This window comes from Denticeps clupeoides, chromosome 8 (assembly GCF_900700375.1).
Source record: "Denticeps clupeoides chromosome 8, fDenClu1.1, whole genome shotgun sequence".
Lineage (NCBI taxonomy): Eukaryota > Metazoa > Chordata > Actinopteri > Clupeiformes > Denticipitidae > Denticeps > Denticeps clupeoides.
Genome location: NC_041714.1, coordinates 7,779,629 through 7,796,636, shown reverse-complemented (window position 1 = coordinate 7,796,636; position 17,008 = coordinate 7,779,629). Strand labels below are relative to the sequence as shown.

The 17,008-nt window shown below is 41.9% G+C and overlaps 2 protein-coding genes across 2 annotated transcripts in view; both read right to left on the bottom strand.

Annotated features, from left to right (window-relative positions):
• Window positions 1-375: 375 nt before the first annotated feature.
• tmem26a (transmembrane protein 26a) lies at window positions 376-6,299 on the bottom strand. Its single transcript, XM_028989792.1, has 6 exons — window positions 6,027-6,299; window positions 5,847-5,943; window positions 5,684-5,761; window positions 3,005-3,213; window positions 1,736-1,815; window positions 376-1,647 (listed from the first exon to the last, which is right to left on the bottom strand). Exons 1-6 carry the CDS (start codon window positions 6,212-6,214, stop codon window positions 1,349-1,351), a joined length of 951 nt encoding a protein of 316 aa, XP_028845625.1. The 5' UTR covers window positions 6,215-6,299; the 3' UTR covers window positions 376-1,348.
• Window positions 6,300-12,446: 6,147 nt separating this feature from the next.
• The window catches only part of pygb (phosphorylase, glycogen; brain), a 12,915-nt gene continuing 8,353 nt past the window's right edge, over window positions 12,447-17,008 (bottom strand). The window contains exons 13-20 of the mRNA XM_028988763.1: window positions 16,201-16,302; window positions 15,972-16,119; window positions 15,077-15,135; window positions 14,616-14,757; window positions 14,295-14,502; window positions 13,725-13,859; window positions 13,548-13,614; window positions 12,447-13,272 (exon numbers count right to left, since the gene is read on the bottom strand). Of these exons, the coding sequence (XP_028844596.1) occupies window positions 13,120-13,272; window positions 13,548-13,614; window positions 13,725-13,859; window positions 14,295-14,502; window positions 14,616-14,757; window positions 15,077-15,135; window positions 15,972-16,119; window positions 16,201-16,302 (1,014 nt within the window). The 3' untranslated portion in view covers window positions 12,447-13,119. The remainder of the gene's footprint in view (window positions 13,273-13,547; window positions 13,615-13,724; window positions 13,860-14,294; window positions 14,503-14,615; window positions 14,758-15,076; window positions 15,136-15,971; window positions 16,120-16,200; window positions 16,303-17,008) is intronic.

The following is a 17,008-nucleotide window of genomic DNA, read 5'->3' as shown; positions in this document are numbered from 1 at the left end:
CACTCATGCGTCTTGCCACCACCTCTTCCTCTGGTACTCGGCTATCCACAAGAAAACTTGGTCCATTAGACGGGCTGACCTTCGTCCATTCATCCATGGTTCAGTTCTGATGCCCGCGTGTGTATTTTAGGACCTTTTATTAGTGCACAGAGGTCAGCACAGTCACTCTGTCTGATCTGCAGCCACACAGCACAGTAAACAGCAGGCTGTGCTGCACTATGTATTTTCACACTTTTCTATCATGAGCAGCATTAAGAGTTGCAGCATTGGCCTTCCTTCTCTCTCCAGGTTCTCAATTTTTTACTGCGTGAGTGTGTGTTTAGGGTTAGCTCTGGCTGCCACGACCCGGTTTAGTATTGAGCAGAGTGGGTGAGGGATTTAGTTGCATTTGTCAGTCAACGTTACAGCCGGATGAGGATGATAGTGGTATCCCGGAAGCAAAACAAACAAGGGAAATACCAGCAAGACAGGAACAATCTTGGGAGACAGGATGAATTCGGACATTTGAAATGAACTGGTTTTGTCAGTGAAGAGGAACAATATCGCATCTATGCAGGGGGGCACAGGTACAGATGAGGACTGCATTATAGTTATTAGTACATAGGATTTCCATAAAGATGGAAGCGTTAGTCAGCTGAAGCGAATGATTAAATAACCATGGAATAACTCGGAATACAATTAAACCACTTGTGGAAGCATCAAGCATATTGCACAGGACATGGATGTTTTATTTCAAGATTAATTTATTTCTGATCCTTGGAGATCATGTTTTCCTTAATAAGAAAGAGCAACTTCAAGTAGCAAAAATAATATGTTTGACATCATTCACACTTTCCCAATTAACATATTTGTCCCTATAGTGTTAAGTTATGTTATAAGTTATGGTTCTGACTGGTTAATGTTAGTGATTATTCAAAGTAATGTATTCAAGATATAATTTTTATAGCACAAAATGTCTCAGGGCCCTATTTTGGCAATCTAACATGAAGTGGAAAGCACAAAATATATGTATTTTGGCTGGGATTCTCATAACAGACCTTCTTGTGGGTCAATGCCTACAGTATGTATCACTTCACTGTATTAAAATATGAATGCACCGTGTGGCCAGCCACACCACTCCCACCAGCATGAAACGTGCAAAATAATTCATTCATTTGAGCAAACAGAGCACATGGTGAAGATGTGCAATGCTCCTCCAGGGACCATGCAAATAGATGGCCTAGGACTGCCAGGGCACAGAATGTGACAGTGGTCCATTAGAGATGACGACTACCCCTGACCCAAACCTTACAAATTCAGTCCCCATGTCCCCCATGTTATCATGACAACTGTTTCATTTCTCACTGCATCATGGGATGGAAGATGAGGGGGGTCTGTAATCTCGGCAAATCACAACAAATCGGTAGAGGCTGAGCACAACCACCAGGAGGTTTTTTATGGTGAAGAAGACTAGCATTTGGTGGAAGATGTCAAAATACATCAGGACAGTCACCCGAACAACCAGGAAAGGTCCATCCTGGATTAAGAGGCTCTCCGTGACATTCCAGATGTCTGTGCTGTGCCTGACGAACAGGGTGTTGCCGTGACCACCGGAACAGTCTGGGGCTTCACCCACTTCACTGGTTGTGTTAGGCCTGGATGTCACCACTGAAAAGGACACCCACAAATAATCCACTTCTATGCAGAGACACTTTCAAACAGATGGTGGGTCATGAGATTGCATTAAGAGTCTCACCTGCCAGGTGGAGTGGGAACTGCAACATACTCCAGGTCCAAACTGCCAATATGATGAAAACCAACTGGGGATTGTTCCCTCTGTGTGAGAAACACACAGACCTTAGTTTACTGTGTGAATGTCACCTAAAACAATTACAACAAGAGTTCCGAAAATTTCTAACTTAACTAGTTACACAGAAGGCAGTTTTAAATATTAATATTAAATTCATTTATAATCCAGCCACTGGGGACACATGTGACTTTGTGCATTTCTTATTGCCGGTCCCAAGCCCGGGTAAATGGGGAGGGTTGTGTCAGGAAGGGAATCTGATCTGATGAACCCTAACTGGAGAAGCTGTAAGGAGACAACATGATTATCTATCATATTTGACCGTTGTCCCCTGTCAATACTGCACACAGCAAGTGACGATATTAAGTATAATAACTAAACTGCATTATTAACGATAATCTACCAGTGTACTACTAGAAGAAGTTCCACCAGTTCCGGAACCAAGGTGTAAGAACATGTGTTGTAGCCAGTTTCAGCCTTTCGAATATTAATATTCTTGCTACAAAGTGGGTAAGGATACCTGTGCCACAAAGGTTTCATTGTAAAATATATATTTTTGCAGTAATTATAAGTCTGCCAAGTGGATTAAAGACAAAGGGTTAAACCTGACACTGTCAGCATAAAGCCATGTTTAGTTTGTCCAGTCACTGGTTGGAAGCATTTGTTGTCTTCCATTTACGTTTACATTTATGTCATTTATCAGACGCCCTTATCCAGAGCAACTTACAGGGACAGTCCCCCTAGAGCAACTTAGGGTTAAGTGTCTTGCTCAGGGACACAATGGTAGTAAGTGGGATTTGAACCTGGGTCTTCTGGTTCATTGGTGAGTGTGTTAACCACTAGGCTACTACCACCCACATTGTCATAGGTGATGAGCTTTTTCTTGTCCTCAGTCCCTAGCTTACTCTTCCTTGTCTGAATATCATATTTTCCTGGTTCTGTGTCTTTGGAGTCTGTGGTTGGAGTCTGTGTCTGTGGATCTGTGGTTTAGGTCATTTATTGACAATACTAAAAAAATCTTGTAGATTTGCTGAGACAATCCCAGAGTGGAGACCCTTGTCCTTTGACTTCTGGAGACTTGACTCCTGTCAAGTCTTTTCATTATGTGTTAAGACAAGTAATGAACCAATTTTAACTTAATAACTAAATGCTCAACTGTAAACTATTATCAAATAAAGCCACCATCCACAGTCACTATCAGATAAAGGAGACACCTACTTCACATCAGATAGGGTCTCACTGGTGAACTCCAGGATGTCCGCTGCAGTGCCCACAAAGATAAGGAGAAGTTGTGACAGCTCATCACGGGTGATACCACCTCCAATGGGGAGAAGCCACTTCCCCAGAATGAGAAGGATCAGAATGACCTGATGAAGCGCTAGGATCCAGTCATTTGGGCACAAAGTGGAAAAGAGCCCATCAAAACTCTGTTATAAGACACACACAGAACAGAATTACAAGATTACAAGACACACTCATACAGGGTAATATGTTCTGAACATGCAGATCTAAAAAAAGTATTATAACAGTGAATATTCTACAGTTTGTATCACTGGATTAAAATGCACCAGATCAACAGATGGACTTGTGTCTGTGTAAAAATGTACTTAATATTTCTTAATAAACTGGTGATCACATTTGAATCAACATCCAGTTAAAAAAAAACATTATTATAAGAACTGATTAAAGAATACATAATTTTGCAATGCAAAATGCACCATTAAATAATATCGTAGTGGATCCTATGGGGACATAGGGGCAGACAGGAAAGAGACTGTATTACTAAAGATTTGGAATTTTTATTTGTTTTCTAGCTTAAAACTGGCTGTGTAGCCTATACCATAAGTCATATTAAAATGGCAACAGAGCCTGATGGTGGCGCTGAAGCACTGGGTTTTCTGGTTTTGACATGAACATTCTGTGAATTGTAACAGAATCATATTTTCTCATGGATTTAAAATGTGAGATGAGGTTTCAGCTTTTTGAAATGAAATAAATCTTCGTATTTAAAGCAGTACAATTTGTCTGTGCAATTTGGCCAGGTTATGAATCATAGGAATCACAGGACTGCGATCCTCATCAGTATTTAATGTAAAAAATAAAATGAGTTTTTTGCACTTGTTTCTGATTTTTTTGCCCAATTTGCCTCAGTTTAGAGATGTGTGTTCTGGGTGTAGTCTGGGACAGTAAGCAAAATTAGGTGGCGTGCAACAAAACATCACGTTAAACGCCGTGAACAACAAAGATCATTTTTGGAAAAACGTACATAGAGGGATCGGTCATCCAGAACATTTAAAATGTACATCTGCATGAAATGTGTCATATAAACATGCAGTACAGGCCAAAAGTTTGGACACACCTTCTCATTCAATGTGTTTTCTTTATTTTCATGACCATTTACGTTGGTAGATTCTCACTGAAGGCATCAAAACTATGAATGAACACATGTGGAGTTATGTAACAAAAAAAGGTGAAATAACCAAAAACATGTTTTATATTCTAGTTTCTTTGCTCTGATTACTGCTTTGCACACTCTTGGCATTCTCTCGATGAGCTTCAAGAGGTCGTCACCTGAAATGCTTTTCCAACAGTCTTGAAGGAGTTCCCAGAGGTCTTTAGCACTTGTTGGACTCTGCAGTCCAGCTCACCCCAAACCATCTGGATTGGGTTCAGGTCCGGTGACTGTGGAGTCCAGGTCTCCACTTTTTATTAAGTACATAACTCCACATGTGTTCATTCATAGTTTTGATGCCTTCAGTCATGAAAATAAAGAAAACACATTGAATGAGACGGTGTGTCCAAACTTTTGGCCTGTATGTATATCTGAACCTATTTTAGTACAATGAAATGTACAATAGTACCTAAATAGTACAAGTGCTATGACTGTTATAGAAGTCTTTTTTTTCAGCATATGACATTCAGCCACCACGCCTCCCAGTTTTGTCCTTTGTTAGACGTACTCTTCCTGATTTCTCCCTGGGGATCGACCAGGCCTGACTCTGAATGCAGCCAGTGGCCTTCTTCAGTCGGACCATGAGTGAGTACTACAGTGAGCATATCCACTGCGCCCTACGTGAGGAGAAAACTCAGATGTTTGTGGCCATGATGCCATCTTTAAATAAAAAAACATTTACATTTACGGCATTTACCAGATGCCCTTATCCAGAGCGACTTACGATCAGTAGTTACAGGGGACAGTCCCCCCCCGGAGCAATTTAGGGTTAAGTGGGGTTTGAACCTGAGTCTTACCACCCTTTTTAATTCATGAAAATGTATTTTTAAGCAAATTATTAAATATATGTAAAACATCTGTGTCTGTGGTTAACATTCTTTTTATTGACTAGTTTTTATAGCAAAACAAACATCTCAACATTTTAAATAACTACAGTCCCCCAAACACACTCACCCACACATACACAGCAAACATGAAGTATGAAGATAGACAGAATGAAAACTTTCATTCTGTTTACCCCTTGTAATGCTGTTTGTGTTCTTTTAATCATTAAGTAAATTATTTTTAAAAATTCCATGCAACCGTTCCTGCACATATAATAGTTCTGCCCAGACGATGCATCGAGAAAGGTCTCTCTGGCATGAATAATTTCTCTACAGATCATATCGAGCCATGCCGCTCCACCCAGTTTTCTTTTTCCGGATTTCTCTCCGGGGACAGAGGGCCAAGCGTCGGGCCCTGAGTGACTGTTTCTCAAAGCACCACTGTTCATTCCCCCCACAATTATTCCTCTGTGCATAATAATGGCATTACCCCAACTTCTGTGTGCTCTCGAAGAGACATTCAAGTGAGGGATGGGCCTTGCATGCAAGGAGGAAGGCCATATTCATCATGCTGCTGCTGTGCATTACATTATACCGTCAAAGAAAGGACACCATTCATACCTTTAATGTAAGATTTCCAACGGTGCCATTCAGAAAGGTCACACTTCTGACATTTTCCCAGGAGTCCAGTTTCTTGCACTAAGGAGGCGAGAAAGCCAGGTCCTCCACGTCACCACAGAGAACAGACGCAGAAAGGGCACGAATGGATGTTCTGGGTTCAAACCTGGAGGTCACTGGACTTGGTCTGCTGATGATGCAATTCCAGAATCCACATGGAAGGAATGATGCTAATGAGAAACAGCAAAATGGCTGGCGAGAACCTGTAGGAACAAGACACGAGAAATGAACATTTCTCCAAAAAGATACGACCGTGTTGCCCGGACGGAGTCGGGGACGGACTCACCACTTGTAGTCTCGTCCCTGTCGCGTTTTCAATGTGACGATCATCTCGATGAGCAGTGGCAGGAAGAGGACCGTCAGCAGCCAACACCAGTTGTCGCCCTTCACCCATCTCACCCTGCAGATGCCCACCAGGGCCACGAGCAGGAAAAGGCACCTAGTGGTGATGGCGCAGGCCAATTTGAACAGCATTTTCTCCGCGTCCCCGTTCTCCTCGTCCTGGCGACGGCCAGCGAGTGGCCGGGGGGTCGCCGACGGACGAGAGACCCCCAAACAAGCGCCGCCTTCGCTCTCTGGACCGCCCGCCGCTTACACGTGAGGACACAGCACACGTACATTTCGTGCAGAGGCGTGTTAGTCTGAGGCCGAAATAAAATAATAATGCAAATTGTTCTTTTGTTTTTGCTGAGTGTGAGGTTTTTTTATCTTTAACCGAGAGAGCCCGTAACTTGCGGCCACTGTTGCCAGATATCGAGTCAAAAAACCTCCCCAAAACTTTTAAAGAAACAAAACGCACATGTATAAACTCTGCGTTACAAACCTAAACTATCGACGTATTCCTTTTGAAGCATTTGAATTAGTTCATGGATAAAATGTTTATCTTCTTTGAACTCCTACCGCCCTTCGCCAGCACATAATTCTCGGCTTAAATTAAGCGGATTTGGCAACTATTCTTCTACATCTGGTAATTCCGCCCACTGGTCCCCTGCTGCGGTGTGAGGGGGAAACGGGACTGTCACGTCATCATGTCAGGACAGAGTCGAACAGAATAAATCTCTGGTGGCCGGACATTACTGAAACTTTACAGAACAGGAAACTGATTCGTCACTGAGCTTGAAATGTATATCATTTCGTTTGACATCTTTTTCTATTTATTATAATTATTCTTATCAAAGCCCTTCACAAATAACTTTAACATTTAAAGTGAAATATATTTATCTCTCATAAAAAATAAAAATAAACATAAATAATTAAACACATAGCACAACGTACACTAGAAATGAATGTGGGGGGGGGGATAACTGGACCTGTGTTCTGTGGTTTGGTAAAATAAAATAAAATAAAACTGTTTACACATCTGTATAATATAGGTGGAGGGTTCTGTTATGTTTCTTCCACCAAAGGCCATAGAACACATGTTCCAGGGTCCATGGTTACATGCACTGTGAGGTCATCTGATCTTCCGGCAGCAGGATAAACATCCCAGGCATGTGTTCAATTCAACACAGAAGGAGCGCAGGCTAACCCTTGTGTGTTTTTTTATGTTTTTTGGTCCAGTGGGTGAGGAAGCAGTATGAAGAAAATGAGGATCTAAAAATGAGCCAAAGTCAATGAATTTTAGGTTTAATTGATGTTTTGGCAAACAGTGAACCTGTGAACAGTGGACATGAACACGACATGATGAAGGGCCGGTTGCGAATAGTCGTAACAGACAACCAGCCAATAGCGTCTCATACAAGCATCTCTGCAGAGCGCATTTTCTCCACTGCAGGAGATGTGGTCACTGCAAAAAGATCCACTCTCAAACCAGAGCATGTAGATCAGCTGGTATTCTTGCACGAAACCTTACAAAAATGTACTTGTGATGTCATAGCACTGTAAATGTGTTTTTGTTGTTTTAAAGACTGAACATATTCATACAAGATGTAGGCTAGGCCTATATAATTTATGTTTACAATTTAATGTAATGACCACAATTTCTGTTAACATTGTCAGGTAAAATAAAAATGTGAGCTTACATCTCAAAGATTGTTTTTGTATTGGAAAACATAATATAAAGTGAAAAAATTGACAGGTTTACGTGATGCATCGGTAGCGATGCACTGATAATCGTAATCGAATGAAATCACGAGACCATTGAAGGTTCACACCTCTAGCTTAGAGCCTTATAGTAGTAGGCCACCAGCTGTTCAAACCTGTGACAGGGCCACTCCTATCCCTTCCCCACTCGCATCGGTGTCTAACATGAAGGGCAATGCCAGCTCAGGTGGTGCTAAGATGGACGTGCTTGTCAAGGCCTGCTGCAGCATGCAAAAAGCCCCCTCACAATCCTGTGACCAGACAAAAGACTGATCCTTCTACAACAGCCTGTAAAGAAGGGAAGCAATGCGTGAGAAACCCTTCACAAATTTATTGTAATAGGAGGCTAGAGCCTAGACCTAGGAAGCTTTTTGACTCCCTCCCACCTACCCTATGTTCCAGTAAGGTCACCTCTCTGCATAGCAATATGCACTTATCTGGGTGTAGCTTCTGTCCTGCCCCCCAATCCTCCGCAGCACCGTCCACAGCGATGACATAGTCGCTTTCAATGAGCTGCCAGTGGCGAGAACGTCATTCAAGAAGCATTCTGTACGGGGAACACCTGCTAAGATCCTCTTCATTAAACGTTCAAAATTAGCAGGCGCATAGCAAAGCTTTAAACTGCCATAGCCCCTTCCACTGCAAAAAGCAGTCTTAGGACGGGCCCCCTAGTCAAGAGGAACCTGCCGATATCCGATTCTTAGGTCGAGGGAGGAAAACCAGCATGAGCCCTCTACCATGTCTAGGCACTCCTCTACGTGTGGAAGTGGGTATGAGTCCTTTTTGGTGACATCATTCAGCTTCCTATAATCCACACAGAAGCGCCACTCACCCCCCTTCTTCAGCACCATAATCACCGGGGATGCCCAGGGGCTTTCTGAGGGCCCTATGATGCCAGTGCCTGCTCTGCTGCTTCCTGCCGCCCCAGGGGAAGGCGACGTGGTTGCTGATGAATCGCCTCCTCCTCCTCCATCACACATGCGATGTCACTGTGGACACAGTGTCCACTAGCTCTGTGCCGGAAATGCCCTCTTTGCAAACTGGAAAATGGCAAAAGTCTGATACAAAGGCTCTACCCACTACCTCCTGCCCCTGAACTCTCCACCCGCCCCCTGTTGTTGGTATACGGGACATGTTCTTGGGGGCCCGTTTCCCGTGCTGGTTTTGGCGGAACAGTTCCTTTTTAGGTGTCCCACTTTTCTGCATGCCCAGCACAAACGTGGCTGAGGCTGCAGCTGTGTATGCCGTCTCTGGGCGGGGTTTGGGCCCAGCCCCTGTAACATTTCAGGCACTTTCTCTCTCCACAGGGGTCCTTGCACCGTCTAGACATGGTCTCTCAGTCTCATTCATTGTGGTCAGAAAGCCCTGCCGATCATCAAAATGTGTGCCACACGTTGGCTATCGACTGAGCCTGCAGTATGTTGGATACTTAAACTCCACTTTGAGTTACCAAGAGCAGTGAGCATTGCTATATGGCAGATGTTCTCCATGCCATGTACATGGACAAGAGCAACTATGTGTATCTCACATTCTTAAAATCAATCCTGTCTGACGTACAAGTTGCAGTGAAGTCATTTGAGGGTGAACATACAGATCAGAAGCTTTTGGACAATGGAGAAACATACATTTGATGAGGTGGCAATCAACTGAAAATACCATTGAGTTTTGGAGTGAAGTATATAACTACACAGATGCTTCTGTGTCAAAACCATTTGAAGAACTTTGCAAAGCGGCACTGGCTGCCCTCTCCCTGCCACACTCAAATGCAGAGGTTGAACGGCTGTTCAGCCGAATGAGTGTGGTCAAGTCAAAGATAAGAAACAGACTGTCACTGCACACTCTTAATTCCATACTCCTTGTGCGGTATGGACTGAAGCTGGCTACAAAAGTTTGGCACCACTGCAGCAGACAGTTTCAAAGCTACACCATCTCTCTTCTGCTGATACCAGCTCAGTGACAACGCAGCTGGACAGTGAAGACGAAGATGATTTATTTTCTAATCTGTGAATCATCGAAATGGAAATCAGAGAATGCCAGACGAAACACTGTACAGCCAAGAAGAACCACCTTCCTGAGAGATGCCTAGCAACACACACATTCAAGTTAAATTGCTAACTGCATAACTGGTAATTTACTGATATTTGTTAACATGTATAATTGTTGGTAATTTCGGTAGCAATAAATTCCAATAGTGCTATAATTGTTGTCACTTTCACAGATGTGTTAATTTCACAAGTTAATAAGAGTAAGTACACAAGCTGTGATTGCTTAAAAGAATGTAACTGTTCGTTATCAGTGTTATATTTAGAAATAAAAAATTCTTATCAAAAAAACATTTCAAATAATGTTTTAGCTGAGATGGCCAGTCGATTTGAGAAAACATTCCTTATTTTGTATTTCATTACGCAAAGTAATATGTAAATAAGACCCTATTTATTATGCATCTGGATGTAATAATATAATACACGGCGCCTCAGAGTAGATGCTACGTGATGACGTCACTGATATGCAAATTAGTGCGTGTCGTCATCTGCCAACATTTATCTACTTTTCATTGGAAATAGTTGGGAACACTGGCCCTATTAGCCGTTGTACAGCTGCATAGCGCGGTACATCGCTCCATGGAAACGTTGTCCCCCACGTCCCGCCACCTCCTCCATCTTCTCCATATTGCTCTGTATTCGCTGCGACCTCCCGCGTGTGAAATCCTCCGTTGCCACTTTCACTTCTGACACCATTGTAGCATCCTCGCAAAAACGAGACACAAGGATGAACTGAATCTGAAACTGAACCGCAGTCACGCCTCCTCGTCCACAATAGTAATAATCATTTTTTAAAAAGTTCTATTTTGTTTATACCAACAGCCGGATTTAAACCGGCGACCTCTGGACTCCTGTCTCGGTGCGCTATGTGTAAAAATGTTTATTTGGCATGGGCCGTTTAAAGCACACATTTTGCCCGTGTCCTTCGGCAGCCATCGCCAACGTTTGGGCTGCTGCCACCTGCTGGTGTTTGACGGTCACGCACCCGCGCGCAAGGGGCGCGGCTTTTTGGCCAACTCGCAAGGTCACGTGACACGTTTAATGCCTGCTAACCAGCGTCAATAAGAGCCACGCGAATGATGGGGAAAAAAGAACAATCATTTCACTGGACAAGTACGCGCCTGAGAATCACTTCTAGTGGCGGCGTGTTTATGGAACTGCTCCTTGGTGCAGACGACACGGGTTCGAATCCTGCTCGAGACGCATGCCTTTCTTTTTCTCAGTGCTACCAAAAGAAAGAAAACATTCAACTTTTGCCACAAGTGTGCCACAACACTCAAAAATGTACCAAAAAAACAAAATATTAATTTACAAACTCTGTACCAACCATGGAGGACAGAGTGAAAATGTTTTTAAATGACTTTATACAGAAGTCTTCATAAGGGTAGTAAATGTATTTCCCCGTCAATCCAGGAAAGCCTGTATGAATATGGGGACTGTTTGGCCAAGAATGTGAGTGAACTCACACAAGAAATTTCATTATACCACATACAACAGAGATAAAAAAAATACAGAAAAAGTACAAAGATTACAGGGTACAGAAACACCACAGCCGGTCCTCGTGTTCAAGTGTACAATGCCATCATCATGAAAGACCATAACCTCTCCTAAATTCATCCCACCCATGCATTTTTCCATTACTCTCTGGAAAGTGACCCTGTGGTAAGTGGTTATATTCCCAGAGCCCCAAAGATGTCACAAATGCTTGTGTTTATTTTCCTCCTCAATCTCTACTTGACAATAGGCCGACTTGAGAACCACTTTGACCCCACTAAGACTGAAAAATCTTCTTCTATGTTTGGCAAAGCACACACATAGACATTGATGGTGTGTCTGTTCAGTTTTTACGGTTCGTTTTTTCCAAACATTCTACCTGACCAAGAGCACATTAAGGCCCTCCCCCATCCGATGCTGTTGCCCTGAGGTCGCTTCTGGGCCTAGTATCCTGGTATTCAAAATTTCTCCCAATTTTTTCTGATGGTTGTGGCTCCTATGTGTGCCTGTGCCAGCGATAAAAAATAATGAAGACACATTTACATGGACCCCTGCAGCACAAAGCAGCCTTGAGGAAGTTAAGCAACTTCTAGTGAACAGTCCGGCACTTGCTTCTTTTCTGTGATACCTTTCATTGGAAGAAAACAAATATAATGCCAGATTTTGGTGATTGAAAGATTAACTCATATAAGTGGTGGACACTATAATTTAGAGAAAGTACAGAATACGTTGACACAAGTAACATTATGAGAGCCAGACAACTTTCCTAACATCTCAAAGCAACATGTATCCTAGGAGCTGGGGTGACTTGGATCACAAACTGAAAGCAGGAGGTAGTTAAAAGACACGCCATGTAACATTGAACCCTGAAGTGGACACAGGCCCAATGTCAAGACCAATTTTACTCGGAATTTATGAAAAAAAGAAAGTGACAATTCCGTGCACGTGGAACAATTTACATCTGCTGTTGATGATCTGAAGGTAGGTGGTGCTGCAGAGTTAGCAACAGAGCTAATAATACAGCTTGAATACCTGGGCTTATACAGGAGTAAATTTTACTTGCACAAATTAAATAGGACATATATATATATATATAAAAAACAGTTATTTTATTGTTGGAAACAGAAAGAATGAATGCTATCTGCTAGTCACCCTAAAGAACATTTTTTGTTAAAATGGACATAATATTACAAAGTCATTATACAGTACTTGCTGAAAGGACACGTGACATTTTGTGGATGAGATTACAATCTTTTCATGCAGATCACGCATAAAAAAAAAATTATTCAAGTCAAGGAGTAAACATGTTGATATTAAGGCTTTCTATGGAGACTGAGCTGCCTTGGTGGTTCCTAAACTCCCAAAGCAAGCAGTCTTAAGAGTCCCTTAAGGATCCTTATTAAGCATAAATGTTAACATTCCTAAAGTATTACAATCACACAATAATCCTGAACCAAATATGCCCTGGGTGAGATTCTGAGAAAGCACTTTGTGGTTGAGAACAGGAAACATTCTGACACATGAATCAGGAAATGGAGTGCATCTTTTTTTTTTTTTCCCCCGTTTTGCAGTACTTATGCTCCAGTACATGACTTCCCTGTCTAGATATTAGAAAAAAAAATGAACATTACACTGTTAGAATGCAGTAAGGCATTTTCAAGAACATGCTTCATATGGCCAACGGTTAGATTCCAGATTTATTTCTTGCCATGCGATCTAAATGAGCAAATGACGTTCATTGCAGGTTTTGGCCTGTACCCATCAAACACGTGGCTCGTTCGGAGGTGGGATCTTTACGTCGGATGGTTCCACGCCCCAGATCTCACGGGCATACTCTGTGATTGTACGATCACTGGAGAACTTTCCGGAAGCTGCAATATTCCGAATCACCTTCTTGGTCCATTCTTTTGGGTTCTGAAGAGGAAATGAGGTAAAAGGTGAAACTAAGCTGGTACAACTTAGCAACTGGGAATTTCCTCCTTTCATCTAAGCACAGTGAAGGCAGCATTCAAAGTCCCGAAGATCCAAATTACATGCTTCATTAAAGCAGAGAGACAATTTTTATTGTAAAGATGCCACTTTAAGTTGTAGTTAATACAACGCCCCCCTTAAATGCTTAAATCCATAACAGGAAATTGAGGTATGTAATTAGGCTACCAATATATTATTTTTTGCAGAATATAACCTACCTTGTACAGTTCGTTGACCTGGTCCTGGCAAGAGATGTACGCCTCATAATCAGCAAACACTTTGAATCTGTAGAGGTAGCACACAGATGTTTACGAAACAGTAACAAAAGATAAAATCAGTAAAAAATCACGGTGCATATGAAAAGAAGCATTAAATCACGGGTGTCTATAAAATACCTGTCGTGGTACATGAGCATGTCTATTACATCCTTAAAGAGCTCGGGTTCTTTGGGACTGAAGAATCCACTGCGGATCTGATCGATAACCTGCCGAAGTTCTGGAATTCGCTCGTAATACTCTTTGGCATTATATCTGCAGGAAAACAGATTCGCTCAACATATTATCCCCAAAACATTTCCCAAGGTTAAGACAAACAGACACAAAAAGGGCACCAAAGCAGCTTGAAATTGCACAATTTAGATGTGGACCCAAATTAGGGTCTAATTTATGGTAAGAAAAAAAAATGCTTTTGGCTAATAAAGTTACAACAAAATCCTGTCCAGATCCTGGAAACGTCTTGTTAATTAATGGAATATCCGCATATATGTGTAGAGACCCATTATGAGAAACAATTAGTCTTGCGTTCCAATGGAATGCTGTGTTACTTTAAAAGCTTAAACGATTAATAGAAAGCAATTTTGAAAAATCTGGGAAATAGTTGCACTGATCAAAACAGCAATAAAACTGGTTTTGTTTTATGCTAACATCATATTTTGTTTCATTGCATGAAAAAGTTCTTCCCAGTACCCCTTCTTGTCCAGAGATTCCACATCCTCAACCCTCATGCCAAAAATAAAGAAATTGTCTTCTCCAGCCTCCTCTGCCATCTCCACATTAGCGCCATCCATGGTTCCAATAGTGAGAGCTCCATTCAGCATGAACTTCATGTTCCCCGTTCCAGAGGCCTCAGTGCCTGCGGTGGAGATCTGCTCAGACAGGTCACAGGCAGGAATCACTGATGGGAATGACAAGAACATACAAAACAATACACCAAAATTATGCCAGATTCAAAACTGAAATGCGACGGTCAATAGAAAGGCGGTGGTTTGGCCGAATACGCATGCTCACCTTTCTCTGCCAGAGACACCCTGTAATTCTCAAGGAAGATCACCTTCAGCTTGTCTCCAACCACAGGGTCATTATTCACAACCTGGCCAACTGAAGTGATGAGCTTGATGATCATTTTTGCCATGTGGTATCCAGGTGCAGCCTGTGTGCAATTCAGCAATTATCCACTTGAAGTTTCTTTAAGAGATCAGCCCAAGTCCAAGTACATCTGTCACCATAACAAATCTTAAAAGAGCAAATAATTAAGTAAATTATAACAAAAAGGTGTTTTTTTTTTTTTTTTTGGGGGGGAGACATTGCCAGGTCAGAATAAAGACACTTTAAGATGCTGCATCTTAATTTAAATATTTATATTAAAACCATATACAGAAAGTAAATTCTATTTATTAAACAGCAATTCTTTATATCCATTTATTTTCTTTTGAGTTCAATATATATACCTATAATTTATACAAAAATACCTTTCCACCAATCATGATTGTTCTTGGGACAAAGGACTTGTTTGGATCCTTTTTAATTCCTGCAAACCAAAACAACATTAACGGCACAATGCAAGGAGCCTACAATACAGGCATTGTCCTCGTGCATGTCAGGTCACTAGACTACAGGCAGAGGGCAGCCTGTAGTCATATGACCAGCGTCTGCCACTACGAAAGTAGAGGTGTGAACCTTCACTGGTCTTTCAAGTTGATTACATTACGATTATCAATGAATCACGATGCATCCCATCTATTTTTTTTTTTATTTTTATACCGCAGCCAGAAAATCAGAGTTAAGCAATGAGTATTTTGTTTGATACATTGTGTAGCGTGTTTAATTTAAACAAGATATAAATCTTGCACTGGCAATAGACTGACACAGACACTTTTTTTTTTTTTTTTTAAACTATGGATACCATTGTATGTTTCTGCATTTTTCCACAACACTACTAAAACATATTACAACCCAACTTTACTTTAAATTCCACTTCTTGGAAACCTTCTTTTGTAATTTTGCAGTATGCTCGCATGTGGATGCCATGTGTCTGTGGGCCTATGTATATGCAGTTTTATATATAGCAACTGGACACCTACATTTCATTCTGGATAAATAAAGTATATCTCTAAAAAAAAAAAAAAAAAAAAAAAAGTGTTCTACTTGTCTGTATCACAATACTGGGTGGTAGAACCCTAGTGGACAAGACACTTGTCTATGAACCAGAAGACCACAAAGTTGAAACCCCACATAATACCATTGTGTCCCTGAGAAAGACACTTAACCCAGAGTTGCTACAGGGTTGTAAATTGATTGCAAGTCGCTCTGGATATGGGTGTCTGATAAATCCTATAAATGAAGCATATTTCCTGCCACACTCACGGTTGTAGTAGGTGATGATGTGCAGGCAGTTGAGAAGCTGCCTCTTGTACTCATGGATTCTCTTGACCTGGATGTCAAAGATGGACTCTGGATTGATCTTCACGTTGTACTCTTTCTCCAGGTAGGCACCAAACTTCAGCTTGTTCTCCTGTAACCAGGTCATGGTAAAGGATGGAATATCATGATGATCCTCATTTTACAAGACCACTAACGTTCCAGACTTATGTACCTGCTTGACATTTGCCACATCACGTATGAAGGCGTCATCATCAATGAAGTCCAACAGCTTTTTAAGCTGGAAGAGGTCAGTCATGAATTCTTCTCCAAGTTTCTGCAGAGATGAAACATTTATTCTATATTTAATAATAAAATGCTACATCGGCCTTACAGTAGTATGCAAATTCTTGGGCACCCTTGCCCAAAGTGTCTGTTACTGTGAACTGCAAAGTTCACAGTTTAACTGATTACCAAAGATGACATATTTGTGAAAGACTGGGTTACAGTGACTTCCCAGTGTGGTACGATGATGAGATGCCACCTTTGCAGTTTGAAGGGTGGTAGTAGCCTAGTGGGTAGCACACTCGCCTCTGAACTGGAAGACCCGGGTTCGAATCCCGCTAACTACCATTGTGTCCCTGAGCAAGACACTTAACCCTGAGTTGCTCCAGGGGGGACTGTCCCTGTAACTTCTGATTGTAAGTCGCTCTGGATAAGGGCGGCTGATAAATGCTGTAAATGTAAATGGTCAAGACACTCTCCTATGAGCTAGAAGACCACAAAGTCACAGGTTTAAACCCCACTTACTACCCTTGTTACCATGGCGAAGCAGCTGCATCCAAGCCTACATCCCCACTGGAACCTAGAGTTGTGGAGACATGTCAACCAGATGCCAAGAAAATTGTACTTGCCTGACTGCACTGTGCCAAGTGTCAAATATGGTGGAGGTGGGGGTGTTACGGTGTGCGGTTGTTTTTCTGAGGTTGGGATTGGCTCTGAAACTCTGACGATATTTCGGACCGTTTTGTTCTCTCAGCTTT

What these genes read in the sequence shown, in the direction of transcription:
- tmem26a (XM_028989792.1), bottom strand. Translation starts at nt 6,214, where the DNA reads ATGCTGTTCAAATTGGCCTGCGCCATCACCACTAGGTGCCTTTTCCTG. An exon ending in CAGGGACGAGACTACAAGTG is followed by an intron (nt 5,944 to 6,026) that starts GTGAGTCCGTCC and finishes TTGTTCCTACAG; the next exon opens with GTTCTCGCCAGCCATTTTGC. An exon ending in CCAAGTCCAGTGACCTCCAG is followed by an intron (nt 5,762 to 5,846) that starts GTTTGAACCCAG and finishes TCGCCTCCTTAG; the next exon opens with TGCAAGAAACTGGACTCCTG.